General features: G+C 46.9%; 1 protein-coding gene across 1 annotated transcript in view; it reads right to left on the bottom strand.

Annotated features, from left to right (window-relative positions):
* Positions 1 to 8405: 8405 nt before the first annotated feature.
* The window catches only part of CRACDL (CRACD like), a 54301-nt gene continuing 42639 nt past the window's right edge, over positions 8406 to 20067 (bottom strand). Inside the window, exons 9-11 of the mRNA XM_088522213.1 lie at positions 11283 to 11482; positions 9313 to 9480; positions 8406 to 8522 (exon numbers count right to left, since the gene is read on the bottom strand). Coding sequence (XP_088378339.1) covers positions 8406 to 8522; positions 9313 to 9480; positions 11283 to 11482 — 485 coding nt within the window. The remainder of the gene's footprint in view (positions 8523 to 9312; positions 9481 to 11282; positions 11483 to 20067) is intronic.

Raw genomic sequence — 20067 nt, 5'->3', positions numbered from 1 at the left:
TCTGCCCTGCCCCTCTCCACGGGAATCTGCTCGTTCTGGACGTGACCCTGAACATGGACCTCTCAGTGTCTTTCGCTCAGCTCTGCAGCAGGGCCAGAGGCAACCTGATGTAAATCCCGAGTAGCCGAAATAGCTTGGGCAGGATGAGCAGAAGGTACATGTGAGCTCCAGAGCACTGAAAATACCCATCAGAGCTGCGCTCCGTTTAAAGTAGCAGAGCTCTTTCTCTGCTCTAAGGAAGAGATCTCATTCTTTACCCCACCGCCACAGGAATTCAATATATTGTATTAAGTCATTCTGCCTGCCCTTAAGAGCTTTAGTGATATCTCTTTCATTGGAGACTATCTTTCTTTCAGTTTAGGATCCCATCTCGTCCTGGAAGAGCAAACCTGTAGTTATCCATGTGGCTTCGAAAGAATGGTATATGGACAGGAAAACATGGACAGGACAGGAGTATCCTTCATAGCATTAAAAAGAATGAGTGCTATTTCCTGCCTTTTAGGACTTTTTAGACCAAGGTTTTAGGAGAAAGACAAAAGAACCTGAATCAAACAGGAACCCTCTCTTTATGTCTGTAGATACAGAATAACATGTAAGTAGTGACGAGCTAGGCACTACCGCAGCACCAGCAAGCAACAAAAATGACAGTAATAACTCTCCAGCAGCTCTGTGTCCGTCCCCTATAAAGGGCACGGGAGATGTATTTTTCAGTGAAGTGTTGTGTTCCTTTCTCCACAGTTTCAGGAGGAATTCCAGCTTCCCATCTCCACGTGCAAACGAGGTGTTCAGTTTTCTCTCAATACTGTGAAAATCACTCAGCATGCAAAGGAGCAGCTGAAGAGCAGTGTGTTGATACTGTGTTTTGTAGTGAGAAGGTCGCTTTTTGGAAGGACAGCTCCCTGTGTGATGCCACATGCTGTGCGCCCGTGTGGGCAAATGCAAATCCCACCCACCGAACACACAGGTAGAGTAACCGGGACAGGGCTTGGGAGCAGACACCAGTCAAAGCCGTGAGTTCTGCTGGCAGCCAGTGCTCACTGTGCAATTAATAAACTGTTCCTGAAGCTGGGGACGCGCCAGAGATGACAAGTTTGATAACTACAGTAGCTGTATCACGGATACGTTTTGTGTCACGCACGCTGTTACTTCTATCCTGAGAGGAACAAAGCTGTAACAAATTATGATGCTGACATTACAGAGTCCTTTGTTTTTTAGGGCAATTACATCTTAACCCTAGGTTATAGTATTACAGCCTATGTGCACTAACATGTTCAAAGCCAGGCCTCGGGACGACTCATCCCGAGACCAGCATGCCTATGGATAATTAAACCTTAAAACTACCTGATTTCATCCCCAAGTGCCAGTGCTGAGTGGGGGGAAAAAACACAAGGACGCAGCAAAGAGCATCCCCTGGGGCGCGGGTGAGCGCGGGAAGCGATCACCTCATCTCCAGCAGTGCATTTGGGAGAGGGTAGAACAGAATCATAGAGATGTTGTTATGGTTGGAACAGACCTTCACGATCATGAAGTCCAATCGTAAACCCATCACCACCCTGCCTGCTAAGCCATGTCCCCTAGTGCCCCATCTACACGTTTCTTGGACACTGCCAGGGATGGTGACTCCACCTCCTCCCTGGGCAGCCTGTTTCAGGCACCAGCAGCAGGAGGGTGAGCCCAGCCCTGGCCTTGCTCTCCCAGGACCACAGGAATGATCATGAGAAGATGGTCCTCCAAGGAAATGTCCCTGCGTCATACGCATCCCCTAACCCGTGCCCTGCTCTCCGGTTTATCCAAACCAGCTTATATTTTCAAATCGAGATAATACTTTGCTGCTAATTACAGCCCAGCAATACTAATTCTGTGTGCAAACGGGGTCGTGGTCCAAGTATTGTTTCACACAATCAGAATGCTGGGGTTGTTCGCATTTGCCTAGTGCTTAATTATTTAGTCAGAACATAAAAATTTGTCTTCTGCTCAAAAACATTTTCACAAAACATCTCAATAATTAAACACCACTTCATTTATTAACAACAGGGAAAATGCATAAAATACATTAGTCAGAAGCAAACAAGTAACTACAGCTAGCTCTAGTAATGAAAATATGCTGCTCTAATGTAGCTCCCCGAACATGGCAGATACCAGCATAAACTCCTACAGGCAACTGAGCAAACAAGAATTAAACATATACAAGACTTTAGCTGCTGTATCTTGGCAAGCTCAGGGAGACAGTACTCAAGGGCTTACAGGCTTCAGGTAAAACTCACCAGCTGCAGAGAGAGAGGAGGACACTGGTTGTCAAATAAAATATTCGGATTTGGCCACATTAGTTTCTGTGCAGAAGCTCCACATTTTCCTAATTTCCTCGAGGGGCAGCTCCCGGGGGCCTTTGCACGGGACCAGAAATTGGTAGCTTTCAAAGGAGTAACCAGCGACTAGTTTAGGAGGAAGCTTGTCTTGGGTGCTGGAAGCAAACTTCCCACTCTAAAATCAAGTGTTTCCATGAGTTGAACTTTTTAGCCTGCATAAATGGTAAGCATAAAGGTTATTTGAAGGTCATTTTATTTAGGCAGGCTGGTCTTTTTGATTCAACTTTCTACTCCAGTTGTATTTCAGCGGTGTTATGCAGCAGATCAACCTTGTGTCCTTCTACCCTCATCAGAGCGTACCCAGGTTTCAAACCTGTCTGGAGCCAGGTCCCGAGACATGCCTGTAGTTGAGAGAAGCCCTTTTTGTCCATCAACCCACGTAAAAGCAGCCAAGAAACCACCTCTCCAGCTCCCTTTGCTGTAGCGTCAGTCTGAGCAAGACAGCTTTGTAGCCACAAGCCAGCAGTCGTGTCAAACAGGAGCTGATCAGGGGAAGCAGATTTGGGAACTACCTGTGCAACAGAGAGAAACGGATGGGGAAGCAGCTTGAGGTTACCTTTCCAGGCAACCACCCCCTGCTTTTCGCCACACCAAAAGGTAGGCCGACATAAATGAACCGGGATGGGGAGCACTGCTGTTTTCCTGCGCCAAAACCCTCCCTTGGTGAAGTAGGTCAAAATCAAATCTGCCCACCCTGATCTCCAGTCCATGATCACAGTGTAAAAGATAACTTATATCCTTGCATTAATCGAGGCATCCAAAGGGAAAATGTAGCGTGAAAAGAGAGTTCAAAAGCTCAGTGTCCCTCTGGAGAGCAGCTGACAGCGTGATCCGCCATCAAAAGTGACTTGCAACCCACTGCCCCAGGCGCTTGGTGCCCTGCTCTCCTCCGACGGAGGAGACGCAGTAGCTGAGCCTGACTTTGAAGATGTGCAGGCAGCTCACCAGCAAAGCAGGCAGAAAACCGCTGAGGAGGGAGAGGAGGCAGCAAAGACAGAGCACTCGGCAGCCTGCGGCTAAACGCGAGTTTGTGCCTCGTGCTCGAGCGTCACCTCGGGCCACGCTGCCTCACGCGGCTTTCCTCGCGCGCAGGCACTGCTCACCCGGCGCATCTCGAGGCTGCTGCTGGGAGCCTCGTTTACTGCATCCATCGTTGAAGCACCCAAAGCCCAAGTGTCGGTGAGGGCGGGCGGTGGGTTTTGGACTGCCAGTGTAGGGAACAGCTTGTAGGGCACCAGTGTAGTGGCAACCGAAAGGCTTCACAAAGCCAAGAATGGTCACTCTGGTAAACGTAGGGCAAATACCACAAGACAACACAAAGTGGTATAAAACGTCAACCTGTTTTTAAAGGAGTGGCCAACCTGGGGAAGTGCATTTTATGTCTGGACACGCTCAGGGCATGATTCTTCTACTCTGTTTGCAGGCAACGTGCCCATAAAAATTATCATCTACTGTGCTGAGCACGAAGAGGAAGAGCCAACAGCTTATTAGGGAACTTCTGTTCTTCCTGCTGAGAAAGGTGGCTTTTGTTTTCCACAGCTGCTGCTAACTGAGTTCTCCTCATAACACTGGGTATTTTCCTCTGCATTTTCCAGTTGGTTCTTCGATGCAGGCAATGTTTTTGAAGGATTTACTGATAGTCTCATTAAAGAGAGGGAAGAAAAGAGGGAAGAAAAAGAAAGTGAGGAGGGAGGTGTTTCTTTGGGAAACACTACGAGATGGGCCAAACTTGAATGTCCAGCTCAGTGACTTCCAGTTCATGACACAGTGTTGAAATTCTTGGGTTGGTCATTGCACCGGTTGATGATGTGGCCTTGTCTCTGGGCAGTCCGATATCAGCTTTTCCTTTTGTTGGGATCTGTTGCAGGCAGAGTTTACTTACAAGTAATATACATTAAATCTAAACCTCAGAAATCAGAGCATATCTGAGGAGGAATGAGGACTGCTTGCTAGACTAAGGAAGCACTCAAATACCATTTACCTGCCTTGGCAGTTTTGAAGAGGACAGAATATGATTCAAGGGGATGATTAACCAGCCACACATACTGTTTTATTTCACATGAACAAAGGATAAAGCCTCACAAACCAAAAGCTTAAATGAATATTGCAAAATGAGGAATAAAATTCTGTTTTGATGTTAAAAAGAAATCAACCCTGAAAGTACAGAATGCAAAGGTGTATGAGATGGAAAATGGTTATCGGGATCACTTTGCTTCATGAAAATACACGCCTGCATTCATAACAGTTCTTGAGACATTTGGGATCCTGGAGAGAGGAGCTAGTTCAACATTTTCTGGCATTACCTCTATTTAAGCTGCCTTAGGTGAGCTAGGAGAATCTTCTGCCATGTATAGAGCCAGTGAACATAGAGACTTGGACTGCATGGGTGAAGCCGAGGCAGGAAAGTACCTGTAAGGAAGAAGATCTGAATGGATGGGGTGACGACATGTCGCATTGCTCTCCAGCCTCAATGAGCGACAGGATTCAGGGATTATCTGGGAGTAAGAATCCGCAAAATTCATCAAATAATAGTGTTTATTTTGTGATGAGGCATGAACAGATCTCATGCCATCAGACCACACTGGTTCCTGTGAACTGCTGAATGGCTGGGGCACTCTTGGGGCTCTCAAGCAAAGGTGAAGTTCACTCGTGGGTGCAGGGACAGCCTGACACTGAAGCCTGGTTCAAGCTGAAGTGCCTCCTCTTGCAGGAATGAGTCCTGTGCAGAAGCAGTGCAGCCAGGGTTGCATTTCACCCTTGGGTTTTACGAGATACACTGAGCCTTGGCTGGTGTTTGCATGACTGCAGTTCCTTTTGGCTCTGCAGCAGCACAGAGTTATCTTCCCACCGCAACACAGAATCCTGTAATTAAACCTTTGTTGCCCTCAGAAGAGCGCTACTCCTCATGTATACAAAGCAAACATTTTGGCAAGTTTATTATTCTTCTCTAGACTAAGAGGGTATTAACGGCGTTGCAAAATTAGAGCAAGCTGCTCGCTAAACTGCTCTTGGATATTTTCACTGACAACATGATTTTATATTCCTCTTCATCTTTGAAAAAAATGCAATAGATTTAGTAAACATCTTACTGTCAGAAGCATTACAGTGCAAGACACCATATCAAAGTAAAGGCCAGAGGGATGTTTTGGCCTAAAAAAATGATTGCTCTTTGCTATACAACATCAAACATCACTTCATTGTCATCTTTCACGTAACTACTAACCATTAGGAGGTAGCTAGTTCTAATAATCAAAATAGTAAAGTGTTTACCACAAAATCTAGGCTTTTTTTGCACCGAAAGGCATATACCACGTAATGCCCTTTGTGCTGCATGCAGCACCTTGCTGCTGGGAAGGGCAACTGCTTCCAAAATGTCACCTTGCTCATTAAGCGGGAAGGCAGCGACGAAGCACGCAGCTCTTCTGGGGGAAGAACGGCTCTGTCTTTCAGACCTGTTTTCCTGTTGCTCCTTGACTGTACTTCAAACTCCGTTACCTTATGCACATGAGTCATGAACAAAGACAGAATTCTTGCACTTTATTTCAGCACTAGATGCTCTCTACCTACGCTATATATTTCAGCTGCCTGAGCAAACAGATCAGCGTGAGCTGGTGATAGTACTTCTCAGCTGGGAGAGTGCAATGACATCCCTAGGAAAGATGAGCCGAGCAGAAAGGCTGTGACAGGGATATAAAAAGTAAAACATAAATCACATCCCACTGCAGAGGACGGTCTTTTGCATTTGCATCTTGCCATGGCCAGAAACCAACCATTTGACCAAGGGAAGAGACGCCGGCTCTGCAGCTGCTCTGCTTGGCAGCTGGCAGCACCCTCCTCTGCCTGGAAATGGAGAGATCCAGGTAGTGCCGTAAGAAAAGAAAAACTCCCTTAGTGGGTCAGATCAAAGATCTGCTGCTCCACCTTTCTCCTCTCTTAATTCCTGAGCACCTGCCTATAAAAAAGAGGGGTTGGGCCAAGAGAATTGTGCCGTCTGCATTCCAGAAATTCAGGCACGATTCAACTGTGATAATTTTAAAAATTGAGAGAATTCAGGAAAGAGGCTAGCCCATCAGCCATAGCTCAAGCACATTTCATGAAAACACGGTGCTCTTTCCATGGGACAGGGATGGGGGGAATGACAATAACTATAAAAGAATACAAAAAGGTTTTTTTATGTATGTAGTGCATCCCTTTAATATAGAAACCATTTTTTCAATTGCTACAGTTCATAATAGCATATTTTCAATGACACTTTATGCTAATGAATTATTTATTTTTGAAGAGAGGGGGAGTAAGGATGATTTTTATTGTGCCTCAAAAATATGCCTGTTCCTACCGTAGAACCTATAGATCTGAATTAAGAACAAAACAAAACAAAACACCCAGACCAGCTGGGAAGAGGCAGCCTGAGAGCCGGCCATCGGCAGCTGAGGCCACGAGGGGAGCAGACGTCGTCTGCGCAGGCGCTGCCTTCAGAAGCCAGCGCAGATCTACAGACTTTCTCCAAAAGCCTTGTAAAAATTCTATAAAACTCGTTTTTCCTCCTTCGATTTCCTGTGACGGGAGATGACCTGTTTGAAAACCATTATCAGAGTCTCAGGTGTTCACGTCTTCCAGCGCCCTGTTTCATTTCTTGTGGCAAAACATAATTGTCCTTCCTGAGGGGTCCAGGTTTTCCCCCCCACCTCCTCACGGAAGACAAGATTTCCAAAGCACAACTCTCTACATTAGTAAATCCTGCGTTTCCTACAGTCACCATTTCCTTGGGGGGAAAAGAATGTTAATGCGACATGGGAACAAGATCACAACGGTACACATGAAGAACCCTGGGGAAGCTGGTGTTAAGCTAATGCTTCACACACACAGTGACGAGTTTGTCTTAGCAGTGGGGCATTAGTTTTAAAGCAATTCCCTAGCAGGGTTTGATGCTGCCTTCTATAATTGCAATCTTGTACCTTACTGAGAGGTGATTTTGGCCAGAATCCATAGTGATTTGGGTCAATCAGCAGCAATTATTTCTCTTGTCAGTGGTGCTGAAGAAGTGAAGAGCCTAGAAAAGTAGGAGTCCCAGACTGATCCTGGACTCAAGTCGCATCGGCATGAGAATATTACATAAATGTAGTGAAGTACAGGGATTATTTTTAAAAGGAGAATAACTAGGATTGTGTAGGGGCTGATGTTTGCAGTTGACACCCTAAGGGTGAAATTCACAGTTTTCCAACATTTCAGTTTGGCTTTCCAGTCCTTATTTTTTTAACTGAATTCATAAATTGTCTATTGCTACTAGTATTATGCTCCTAAATGAGAATGATGATCTCACGCACAGGAATAACAGCAATGACCAGACAAATTTTTGGAGAAAAGTAACAGCAGCTGCATTAATGAGATGCCAATTTGCCTTCCGTTTCCTCATTGCATTTCCTTATCTTGCCAACCTTGTGGAACCGAGTTTGCTCACAGAAAAAGCTAAGGAATTTACTCGTGGTCATGCATAAACATGCATGTTTGCGCCCCATAAAATGTAACCTAAACCCAGAAGCTGAGGTATCTTGACCCAGCTAGAGAAGCACTCGCCTCACGCCACACGCTTTAGTGGGGTACTTGCTAGTGGCTCTTGGTGAGCACTTCTCTCGTCCAAACAACCTTGCTGAAAAGTGTCAGGCAATTAACAGAATCATGATGTTAGTGCCTAGTTTATAAAGAGAGGAAAAAATTAACAAATAGAAGCTTGTACCAACAACAAAAGTTCAGCAAAGATACTGTTTTGATGCAAATATCATTAAAAGGAAAAAACACATGAAATACAGAAAGCAGAATTTTTATTGTGCCAAGTCTATGTCCTTAGCATAATTTAAGTAACGCGTTGCCATGGCAATCCTGATTGCTACGAAGTGTAAGGTAAACTTTCTGACTGCACCTATTGCACGCTGTCTCCACAGCTGTGTAAGAAAACCCTTCGCCTGCATCAGCGATTCTTCATTGGGATTAGCTGGTGTGCAGAAGTCCAAACTGAGTAGCTGACAGTTACAGAGGACGCTGCTACTTGATGATCTGTGGCATATCGCTCCACGCTTGCGCCTTCTTCTTGGCGAGCTCCATCCAGGACGGCTGGGCTGCCACGGCGGCACTGGCTTTCTTGACCTGACTCGCTTCCTCCTTATCCACCGGAGCCCCTGTGAATAAAATACAGGGGTGCTTGATGTCAGCTTGCAGGTGTACACACTAGCTCTTTTACCAAGAACATCCCAGGCCTTGCCCTACAGTGCAAGTCTCTACTTTTCACACAAAAGTCTCCTTAATGATTTATTATTGAGGGACTAGCCCTTGTGTGCATCAGAGAACACAACCTGTTGTTCTAATTAACAGCTTTTGTCCCTTAAGCTTGCTACAGAACATATGATAATCTCCATCTCTTGCCCTCGCCCAGGTAGCACCAGGGCCCAACAAGAGTCTTTCAGTCCGCGAGGGCGCTCGTGTGAGACTTCCTCCCTTACCCAGCCTTCAGCCTAGAGGCATTTGATCACCCTTCAGACTTGTGCCCCGCTTTCAGGTTTGAATGCACCCAGTAGATTCAAGGATATCTCAGAGGACTGATAGGCAGACAGTCTGCATCACAGCATCCTTCCTTGCTTAGGGACCCACTTTCAAACTGAATGCTACTGAAGCTAATTTTGCATTCATTCTGCTTTTCACACTAGGACATTTGGGACCCAGTCCTGAGAAATTCCCTTGCATTTTTGATTCACGCTTATATAACAGGTCTTTAACTTAAATCAAAGTGGTAAAAGGAATATTCCACCAAACAAAATTGCAGACATGAGGGCTGAGAAAACACTTTGCCCTTGTTGGTTTTGAACAAGGGAGGAGATTAGGATCTAGGCCCTATTCCTTTTCCAGCACAGCCAAGCACGATGATGTCTTCTGACAAGGCTGCGAGATAACAGACTATATCGGTATTTAAAGCATTTTCTTTCCTACCAGGCACAGAATGAGACAGCGAGTTGGTCCTCAGCAGCAGCTCTTTCTTTTCAGACTTTGTCTCGTTCCTCAGTTCTTCAGAAAAGGTTTTAGGTGCTATGTGTGAAGGTCTGCTCCGGTGCTGCTTCACCAACCCCTATGCACAGAGAGGGAAAAAATGCAGGTCATGGAGGCAGAAGGAAACTGTGGTGGAAAAACGCAAGCAAAAGGAGGGGACGTGGTGCCTGCCACCATCCAAAAGCCAAGCGTGCTCGCTACTCATCACTTCCCCTCCACTCACCTGAGCCCCTTACTTGCTCAGAAAGCCCCATAGTTTCCAAGATGCTGAATGTGACAGATTAAAATTGCCCCTCTGTCTCTCACCTTATTCATAATGGCATCTATGAGTACATTATTATTATATCTCCAATGCAAAGCATTTACCAGGCCCTTCTCACTCTTCTGTTAACACAGGTGGCATTTGGAAAGAGCCTGGTTCCTTCACATGTTTCCCTTCCACCTCCCGAAGTTTGTATTTTAGAGCACTGGGACTTGGGAGGGTCAAAGGTAAACTGATTTCCATTAAAATAAAAAAGGAAATTTAGCACATTTTCATAGGAGTTCTCTTGCCACCAGCAAAAGCTGTTGGGAAGCAGCAGTGTCTGGTGGCAGATGGGAGGACGTGGGAGCTGCGCAATGGCACCAGCCTCACGCGCTGCAGGCAGGAGCAGCTCGGCATATTGATCCCTTAGCTACCGAGGGAAACGAAACGCATGGCATGAAGCTCAGGAAACACTGCCAGCTAGAATCTGGAATTTCCTGCTCTGACACAGGAATTGTATTTTGGGATCACTTAAATGCCTGGTGTTTTAAGCGCTGTGGCGATGTTCAGCATTACTGTGGCTTACAGGCTTGCCTAGGCATTTCATTAGGTAGGATTTCTTGTTAATCTAACTGCTGCTGGTTTTCTTAATCCCAGAATGGTTGAGGTTGGAAGGGACCTCTAGAGATCATCTAGTCCAACTCCCCTGCTCCAGCAGGGACACCCAGAGCACGTGGCACAGGGTGGCATCCAGGCGGGTTTGGAAGATCTCCAGAGAAGGAGACTCCACAACCTCTCCAGGCAGCCTGTTCCAGGGCTCTGTCACGCTCAGTTTTCACCATCTAGAGATCTTTTCTTATTCAAAAATGTAACACAGCACTCTGGCTTTCTAGCAGAACTGCTCTAAGTAAGCAAACAGGCCATTTGCCCTGGGAATGCTCTGCTGGCACAGGACACACGCGCTCCTGCACCAGCCCTGCGTGTTCATGCCAAGCGTGTCAATGCTGCTCGCACAGCTTTGCCACCTGGGAACACCACTTGCTACAGCCTTCTTGTGCAAGGGATCTTGGAATTGGCTCATTTTCCCTGCCAGCACATGTGTCTGAGTTATCTGTATATAAAGAACCAGAATTTATATCTTGGCAGTATCTGCAAGTGCAAAAAGTTATTTTTATCCTCTTTCACTTCTCAAGGCTCTAAAAATTGTTACCTAGGAGTTTCTAGGACCAAGCTGTTCATTCAGTATTATATCCGTCAAAAGGAATGGGAGACACGGTGAAACATGTGCTTAAAAGAATCAAAGAGACTGTATTCTCCTGCAGTGAGAGGTACTTGAGATTGTACAGCTTAGCACCTCATTTTGGTTATTTTAATATCTCTTTTTATGTTAAATCTGGTAAACATTTATTGGACACTCAAGAAACTTTACACCCATGGAATAGTTCCAGGATTTCTTGGAGATATGAAGTTACTTATCTGAATAATCAGGGGGCACATTTGCAAGAGTTTGTTACTTATGATTACGCTTGTCAAGTATCTCTACTCATAACAGCATCTGACAGGGATAATAGCAGTGGATCCAAAGAATACTGCAGGGATGTGATGCAGAAAGCACCACAAACTCATGCCGCAAGTACCTCTGTCCTTTCCTTCTCCTTATTGTGTTTTTCTGTATCTGACTTAACATCCGGAGGTGCCAGTTTTTCTCTGTTAAGCTCCTGCTCCTGGTGTGGGCCTCTCTGCTTCTGCCTGGCGATGGAGATCCAGGCTGGCTCTGTGGGAATGTCGGGTTCTCTTCCGGAGTCTCCAGCAGTCCCCAGGGAAGGCACGCTTCGCTCTGCCGGCAGATTATTTGTATACATGGTTATCTGAGAGAGAGTTGCAATTAACTTCGGCTCTCGCTTGCTCAATGCTATGATTTGAAGAAATGTGATAAGCCAAGATAAATAGGAATTTTTATTTGGTCTCCAGGAAGCAAGCTTCCTGTTTCCATTACTTTAAGTTACCGTTTTACTGTTCAACAACATTTCTCTCTCTCTTTTTTTTTTTTTTTTCAGCTAGAACCACATGAGGGAGGTACAAAAGCACCCACCAAGCCTCACTACACTACCACCTTTCCACAGCCTCCACTTCTGCCCCTTTCACAGTCTTTGCCGTAGCGGCAGGCAGAGCTGCTCCAACCCCAGACACAAGGGCACGGCGGCGGTGGCAGCAGCAGCCCCGGCTGCCCCCAGCCACAGGAGGCCGCAGAGCACAGCCACCCGTGTCGTCTGGACACACAAACACCACAGAGACCACAGGGTTGGCCCAAGGGAACAGCCTCACCTCCCCGCTGGCTCCAGCCCCACGTCCCCCACTTTCTCCCTGGCTTACGCTGCACTCACAATTTCAGTCTCCCAACTAAGCTGGAGCCTGCATGGCTTAAAAGAGGAATGAGAGCAATGGCAAACAATGTGGTCGGAGTGATGATAGGGTCCTAGGGGAAGGTGATTTAAGCTTTTCTATCCAATTCTGGTCACTCATGTCCTCAGGCCAATGGGAGACTATTCCAGAGCAGACATTAAGCACCCCAGTCTGCCTCTACAAGCGTTGTTACATAGTCAGCAGCCTATGCAAGGAGCAGGAATGAGAGGGGCTCAAGTAGGAAGGACATTAAAAGATCCCATTTTTACTCTGCCGTGCTTGGAGGAGGCTGGTGGCAAGGACCCCCCAAGGTGACAGGCATTTCTGAAGGGCTTTGTTTGCCCCACATCTTCCTGCACTACTACTGCACCTCGCCAGAAACAGACTGGTTGTCTGAGCATGAAAACTTTGTAAGGACTAAATCATCTAAAACAACAACAAACTCCACGTGTTAGCCAAGACAGCAGAGCAAGATGCAAGCAGGCAGAGAGGCAAGAATGGCAAAAGAGCAGAGCAAGATGCTTTGCTAGCGTACACATTTCCCCTCGCGGGATCTAGGAGGCAAACTTCTGAGAGGAACAAGCCAGGAAGCCTCTCAGAACCTTCTCCCCTTCTCCCATACACTGTCTGGCTTCATTTTGTCTCATTTTACGGGATGACAGAGAATAAGGCTGGGAAAAATCTCAAGATGTCGTCCAGGCCATCCTTCAGCTCTACGGCAATATCAGTTGCAAGACACTTTTTTGTAAACTGCTCCCTGACAAATGGGTGTCTAATCTGCTCTTAAAAAGCCTCTGAAGAAGAGACAGAGATTTTGGTCTCCCCACACTATCTACTCTAGGACCCGATTGTCCTTTCCTACCAATCGTCTTCCCTACTGGCTAAGCTAAATTTTCTTAGCTTCAGTTTAAATTCATAATTCCTCCAACATGTCCATGAACAAACTGCTCACATTTTTTTTCCCAGTAGCCTTTAATGCATTTCAAGACCTACAACATGTCCTTCCTCTTTCTTTAACCTTTTCTGATTAGCTGCGTTCTCTAAATCACTTTTGCTCCTAATTTGGCCCAGATCTTCTTCAAAATCTGGTGCTCAAAGCTGGGACATAGTATCCAAGAGGAAATGCTGCCAGCATCAGGTGAAGTGGAAGGATCACCCCGGGTGCCTTGGAGGTGGTATCCTCTACACATCACTCAGCAGGATGACCTTTTCTTTTTTTCAGGACTATGTTTCTGTTGTTTCATATTTTTCATAAGCTTTCACTCTTGCTTTTTCCCCTCTCCTAGTCCCCATTTCTGTTTGTGAGCCTGATTCTTTTTTTCACATATACCGGTACTTGGTATTTGTCTGTAATGAAAATGTTCTTTTTCAGACTACATTTCCAGTTTCTCCAGATAACTGATTTCTCATCTCATCCTCTAGTGTGCCCGCATACTTTCCAGCTCGCTAACATTTGCAAGTGTAACAAGCACACGCTGTATTCATCCACAGCCTTATATAAAGTACACAGTGCCAAACCTAAGACCGCCCTGTCAGTGCCCCTATCAGGGCTTTCTCCTCACCCATCACCACATTTTGACCTTCCTTACTGCCTCTACTACCTTTGTGCTCTCAAACCAGAGTCATTACCCTGTTCAATCCACCCAATAGCTTTTCCACACTATTGGGAACCTGCCTTCTGCCTTGACTCTGCTCCTGATGTTACTTTCTGGTCTTTGTGATTCAAAATCACCTCTTCTGTTTTCTCCCATTTTCCCTGTCACAACCTTGGGAGCTTTCCCCAAACCCCAGCTGAACCACACGTTCTTGCTCAGCTCCCACAAGGCAATCCCAACAAAGCGACTGCTACGCTCAGGCTTATTGCCAACCTGTGCTCTTATTTATCCGTTCTCCTCATGTATTCAGGATACATCTTTCTGTTATTCTGATGTGTATTCCCCGGCACAACAGGGTTCCCAGTCTCACAGTGCCGTGACTGGAGGCCGCTTTACAGCAAGGCTTTTCATAAGGCAGATATTGTAAAGGAAGACATGAGGCAGCTTGGTTCTTCCCACAGTTCTCCCCAAGGAGAAACCAGATCTCCTAGCCATGCAAATTTAAAGGTAGCTAATTTAGAGACATGTATCATGCCTTAAGAGATGGCTTCAGAATGTGCCTGTGACACACACAATGTGCCTTTATAATCACCTTTAAGGAGTTTATTTACATCCACATAGGCCTGACTCAGGCCAGCAGAGCGCTAATACCTACCGAGGAGCACGAGCTGCTCTGCTTACCTTATGGGAGAGGCTTCCTTGTTCCCCTAGGTTATCGTGTTTTACACCTGCTCTTGTGAAAGTCTTTCCTTGAGAAAGCAAGTCAGGCCAGCAAGAGAGAAGAATTGTGTTTTCTTCAGCACAAAGCAACCAATATCTGTGCAAGATGTACTGCCTCGGTGGTCAGTCAGGGGCAGCATAAGAGGAGGAGGTGTATCCCCAACTAGAGAAGGTAGCTTGGGAGCAGACATGAGTGATTGCTCCAGTACATGCGAAATATGAGAGGGTGAAGTAACGCAGGAGCTAGGAAGGTGAAACAGATCAGCAGTTGAAGGTTCTCCAAGACTCCTATGGAGTCCTGAAGAGCCCTAGGAGGCTGGGAACTTTCCCTAGGAGGTGACTGCTTGCACGTCTTGCTGAGTGAGCTGCCCACGGCGAAGGAGCCCTTCCCATGTCACCTCCACCACTCCCGAGGCGCTTGGTGCCCCTGGGAGCCAGCGCGTGGCAAGGCCCGGTGCTAAGGCAGGGCCCACGGGGGCGGCCCCAAAGCACTCGGGGCACAGGCCCATCCCTGCGCCTGTGCGTGAGGCACACGCGGAGCGGGGAGCTCAGCTGGGCTCGGGGCCAGAGCCACGGGACTGCCCGCCGGGGCAGGCCGCTCTGAGGTGGACACCACGGTGCCGATGGCAAGGCCCAGGCGAGCTCGGTCAGCGCCGTCCGAGCTGCACATGCCCCTAACCCGGCTAATGCTCTGTGTTTCAGCTCCCTTTCTTGCTTGTTACAGTATTGAGATTTTTTCTGGTTAAAATTGAGCTCTCAGTCATGTACTTTAGCTCTTATTACAACATTTGAAACAGTACGTTATCCAACTTATTACTCTGTAACTACTTAAAATAACAAAGATTGTTGTTGGCAGTTTATTTCTCATTCACTCATACTTTTAATCTAGTGATTGCATCCTTGAAACTTGGCCTGAGGTGTTTTGGGAGAAGATTCCCTTCTTCCCCTTGGAATGAAGCATGGTGATAAATCACCAAAAACCATGAAAACATCAGGTAAGAACTTGCCAAACTGCTCCACGCATCATGTCACCACTTATTAAAAATAGCATTTCAAGCCTATTTAAGGTCTTCTGCTGCCACTTGAAATCACCTCCAAAGGCTTCCAAAGCCATTCCTTTAACTCTTCTCAACACTCGGTCCCCAAACACAGGACCAGCTGCACGGGTTGCCAGCACGAGAGCTTCCAAGCTCCCCTAGCTCTTTCAAGCCAGCTTCTCCCTCACTTCCTGCAGCCTCTGGGCTGGCCACCACAGACAGCCTCTCAAGCAGCATGAGCTGTATCCCACCTTCCTAATTCCCATGCTTGGATAAGAAGGATGAGACCCCTTCTCTGCTGCATCTGACACCAGCTGGGCTGACTGGCCACAAGCTTGTTGGTCTTTAAGGGGGAAAACATCTCACAGCAGTCCTATTAACTGCACATACCTATTTCCTTCAAAATCTTATTAAAGCCGAATTTGGTTTTTCTTAAAGAGTAGAGACCGGATTTTTCAGGTGGACTTTTTCCTGGCCATTGGCCACAGAAATGAGCATGTACAGATGCTATTGGGATATTATGTTTTAATGTGTTTCTGACTAGTTGCATGGACAATAAGATACAACATTCATTTTTATGTAAAAGAGGAGACATAAGGTTAACTTATTATTGTATATTGGTATATACACACATGTATAGAAAGAGGAATCCATATGTAACTGTCTACTGACAGACAGATACACCCAGTATATTCCAGTGTGTGTAGGAGGGTGAGTAGGGATATATAAGTATGCCTGTATATATGTGTAGCACATATAGACAGCCATGGCCAAGGTATCTTAAACGTTACCCTGAGCTTTAGGGATGATTTTTCAGAGATGGTCTCAGATACCAGACCTGTTTCCTTTAAATCAGAGAGTCTTTATGTGCATGAAATACTGCAGAGACATTTTTCAACATTTAAATCTTCTGGTATCTGAAAATGAACATCTTAACACCTACAAGGGCTGCAAAGAGTGGGTACTCTTACTGTACATCTGTGCATGCAAAAGGTCAGAAGCAGAATATTAGAGCCTTTGGAAAGTCATGCCTCTAATAGCAAGCAAAGCTAATTTCTGTGTTCCCTGCATATTTTAAAAGCAAACATATTCAGAACTAATCCAAACAACTTTACACTAGGAGATAAAACTCCCTATATACAACAGTGTCATCATTTTTAACACTAGTTTTTCATGCATATTTCACTCCACATTGTTGCATCCTTGCACACTAATAAAACATCAGTTATTTTAAGCAGGGTTTTGAAAATGCATATGGGCATTTAGGATACCCTAGCCTAAATATTTGCCTCTGTTTACTAAATCACTGTATTTGTCTTAGTATACACACCCAGAGCCTTAATTTCAAACAGAGCAATTCTAAAAACACGTGGCAAAACATCTCCGATGTTTATTTCTCCTCTAGGCTGACCTAGAAGGGATGTGACTTTCGGCTGGATGTACAACACTGATGTGCAGAGCCTTTTTAACACAAGAAATTGCTATGTTACTGCTAGAAAACAGCTGTGTTGCCAGACACAGCCTTAAAAAAAAACAACTTCTGGAAAAGAGAGAGCCTTCTTTTGAGCCATACACAGGACAGCATTAAAGCAATGTCCTTTATGTGGAGAGAAATGTTTTTCTTGTCATTGCAAAGACTGGATTTGCTGGACAACATGCACTAACCTCTCTCACCATTAGCACTCACCATCCCTCTCCGAGCTCCTCCTCTCTTTAGAAGAGTGTCCCCCTGCTGCAGCTCCTCAGTCCTGAACGTTTTATGTCCTAACAGGCACGTTCACACAGGTACTGCTGATGGCTTTGCTCTTGTAACAACCCATTAGTTTGTGCTTTTCGCTCTGCTCCTTCAGAGATACACAGCCCCACAGAGCACCGCACACTCTTTTTAGCTGCTGGTTCTTGCAAAATAACGGGGCCCTGCTCTCCCCCACTCAGAGAAAGCGCCTGGACGCCCACACAGCCCTGCCAGGGCCACAGGAAGCACTGTGGACCAGGGCCGCTGCCCGCGCTCCTGCTGGCACACCAGCAGCCTTTGCTGTTAGTTTTCCAGATGCGCCGCAAGCTCAAGATGGAAGTAGAGGAGCCCAATCGCTCCCATTCTCCTGTGAGCAGAGCGTTGACTGCTCCGAGGTGCCTGTGCGTGGGAAGGGGGCGGCAGGGCCTTGCGTGGCCGTCGCCCAGCGTGTCCTCTCGCCCGGCATGGTGGGCAGAGACCCACGTGTGGCTCCCAGCTTGGAGGGGACGAGTGGGCCGGCTGCCAGCGTGAAGGGGGCGACAAAACAAAACACGGGGGTGGCTCAGAAGGCTCAGGAAACCCTGAGGCCAGAGGCTGTCCTTAAACCACGTGCCCCATAGAAGCCCTGTGCTGGCCATGCTTTTCTGATGGCCACTGTTTGTGGCTACAAAGACGTGCTCCAGAGCCACCAGGCTGAGGGAAATGCTTCATGGAGCTTAAAGTGCAGGGGTATAAATCGTTTCCCTCACTGTATCGTGTGGCACTCTCACGCCTCGTGGAAGTGCTCGTGCTGCTGCTGAGCTACCCCAGGGCAGTTCTCCTCAGGTGGAGCTGTATAAAAGCCCTGCCAAAGTTACTGCTGCACCAGGGCAACGAGAGACACGGCACCACTCACTCCCCTGCAACTGGAGGGCAGCCAGCTCAGGCTCATGCAATAACGTAGGACAATGAGGTATTTGATCACACGTCTGAGGAGAAGCCCTGGAGGGAGGTAAAGAGGAAGTTGCGTCAACCCGGAGCAGTCTGTTTCATGCTTCAAACCAAACCTTTTTAGCCCAGGCACTCCAGAATATTAGAATCCATTACAAAGATATTCCAGGCTGGAAACATGTGGAAAATTAGCAGCTCTGCTTCAGGTGTTACTCTTCAGGAGTAACAACAGTGGGGCAGCACATAAGGAAGAAGATGAACTACCATTGGAGATCAGCCTGAACTGCAATCATAGGCCTTACAAATACATATTCCTTTTAATTATGTCAGATAGAGAGAAGCACATTCAAAACAGGGCTCTCACCAAGCAGCCCCACATCAAGCTCCAGGACCGTGCACCCCTGCCAAGCTCTTGCTGTCAGGCACTACCTTGCACAGGACATCCCTGAACATGGAGACAGGACCCTCAGTTCCAGGGCTGCACAAGCACTGAAGAAGCCGCAAGAAAAATGAGCAATCCCTCCAGCCCCATTTCTTCACCTTCCCCATCCTCCAGTACCTGCTGTCTCCTCTGCTCCTCCTGCACCAAGACTCACTCCAGGCACCTGGGACTCAGCAGGACAAATGGGACATCAGACTACACTGAAACGCTTGCAACTCCAGTGCCGTCTGTTCCCATCCCTCCATCTTCTAGCAGGCCCGACCCTACAGTGTTAGGTCTCTTCCTCCTTTGTTCTCAATGTGACACTCCTAAAAACAGCATGAAAGAACCCTGACCACAGCCTGTCTTCATTGATTGCACAAGATTTGAGGGTCGTTATAAATAACCAACTGTTCTTAAGGCAGTGCAGTGCGGAAAATGCGTTTAAGGCAGTGTAGCGATTACATGAAGGGAGACTTCCTCTCCTGTGGGGAGGCTGCCTGGGTGGCCATGGAGTCCCATCAGGCAGCTGAGGAATCTCCTCCTTCAACTGCCAGGAGAACAGGAATTTGTAAATGGGAGTCCTGCAAAGACATCTGCAAAGCTACAGCCAGCTTTCATGTGCGGCCTCAGGAAGTTGCCTGTGGGGCCAGGAAGAGGCTTCTGTCACCCTGCAGGACAAGTGCCCTGCTGCATCCCGAGGTCTTTCCACGCTGGGCTCATCCCACCGTGCTCAGAGCCCGACTGCAGCCTGAGGGCAGGAACCGGGGCGCAGCGGCGCCACGGCGCACACAGACCTCTCTGCTTGCTTGGCTGCCATCTCTGCCTCAGATGCTTGGCAGCCACCCCGTGACCAGACGGACTCAGGGCAGAGCAGAAACTTCCCCCTCGTGTCAGAAGATCTGAAGAGTCGCTTTGCCTTTTGGCCTTTCTTTGAAGCAAAGAGCAGAGGTCTCCTGTTAGAACTGTTTGAGTGTATTCTACCTAACTCGGTTCTTGACATTGCAAATACCTCAGACACCGGTGTCATTTTGGTCTTTTCTATTCCCTGCCTGTGGCACACAAAATTAGTCTCCAGAGGACTGGATTTTTTACCCTAACCTAATTACATTTTGGCTTATAATGTGGACAGTGGAGTGAAATTTAACACTCCACAGTAAACATGAGCTTATGGTCTCTTCTGGCTTTAACCTCCAAGAAGCCACAGGGTAGCTAAATTCTGCTTTAAACAGGGAGTAAGTAATGGTAAAGACAGATAAACGAGTAAGCAAAGCAGACAGGAGTTGATAAACAGTGTGTTGAGCATGCTGGGCAACTAGTAGTACTTCTCTCTCACTATTACAGTGTGTGACGGATATGCTCCTTCCCCAGCTCATCCTGACTTCTCACACGTAGCCCTGTTCAGGTGTTAACTACCACATTATCTGATCCTGGTAGTTGCCTCCCTGATCTCTTCCCCCACCCAGACATTAACCATCAATAACAGTCCTGATGACCCTATCCTGATGGGGAGATAAGGCTAACTGTGAGTACACCAGCCAACAGTCATTTCTGAATTGAAAGAATGACTATCAATCAATC

Source organism: Tinamus guttatus, unplaced genomic scaffold (genome assembly GCF_059628265.1).
Source record: "Tinamus guttatus ecotype Peru unplaced genomic scaffold, ASM5962826v1 Tinamus_guttatus_pri_ptg000002l, whole genome shotgun sequence".
In the NCBI taxonomy this organism is placed as follows: Eukaryota; Metazoa; Chordata; class Aves; order Tinamiformes; family Tinamidae; genus Tinamus; species Tinamus guttatus.
Note: the sequence above shows the minus strand (reverse complement) of the source record. Positions and strands in the feature narration are given on the sequence as shown.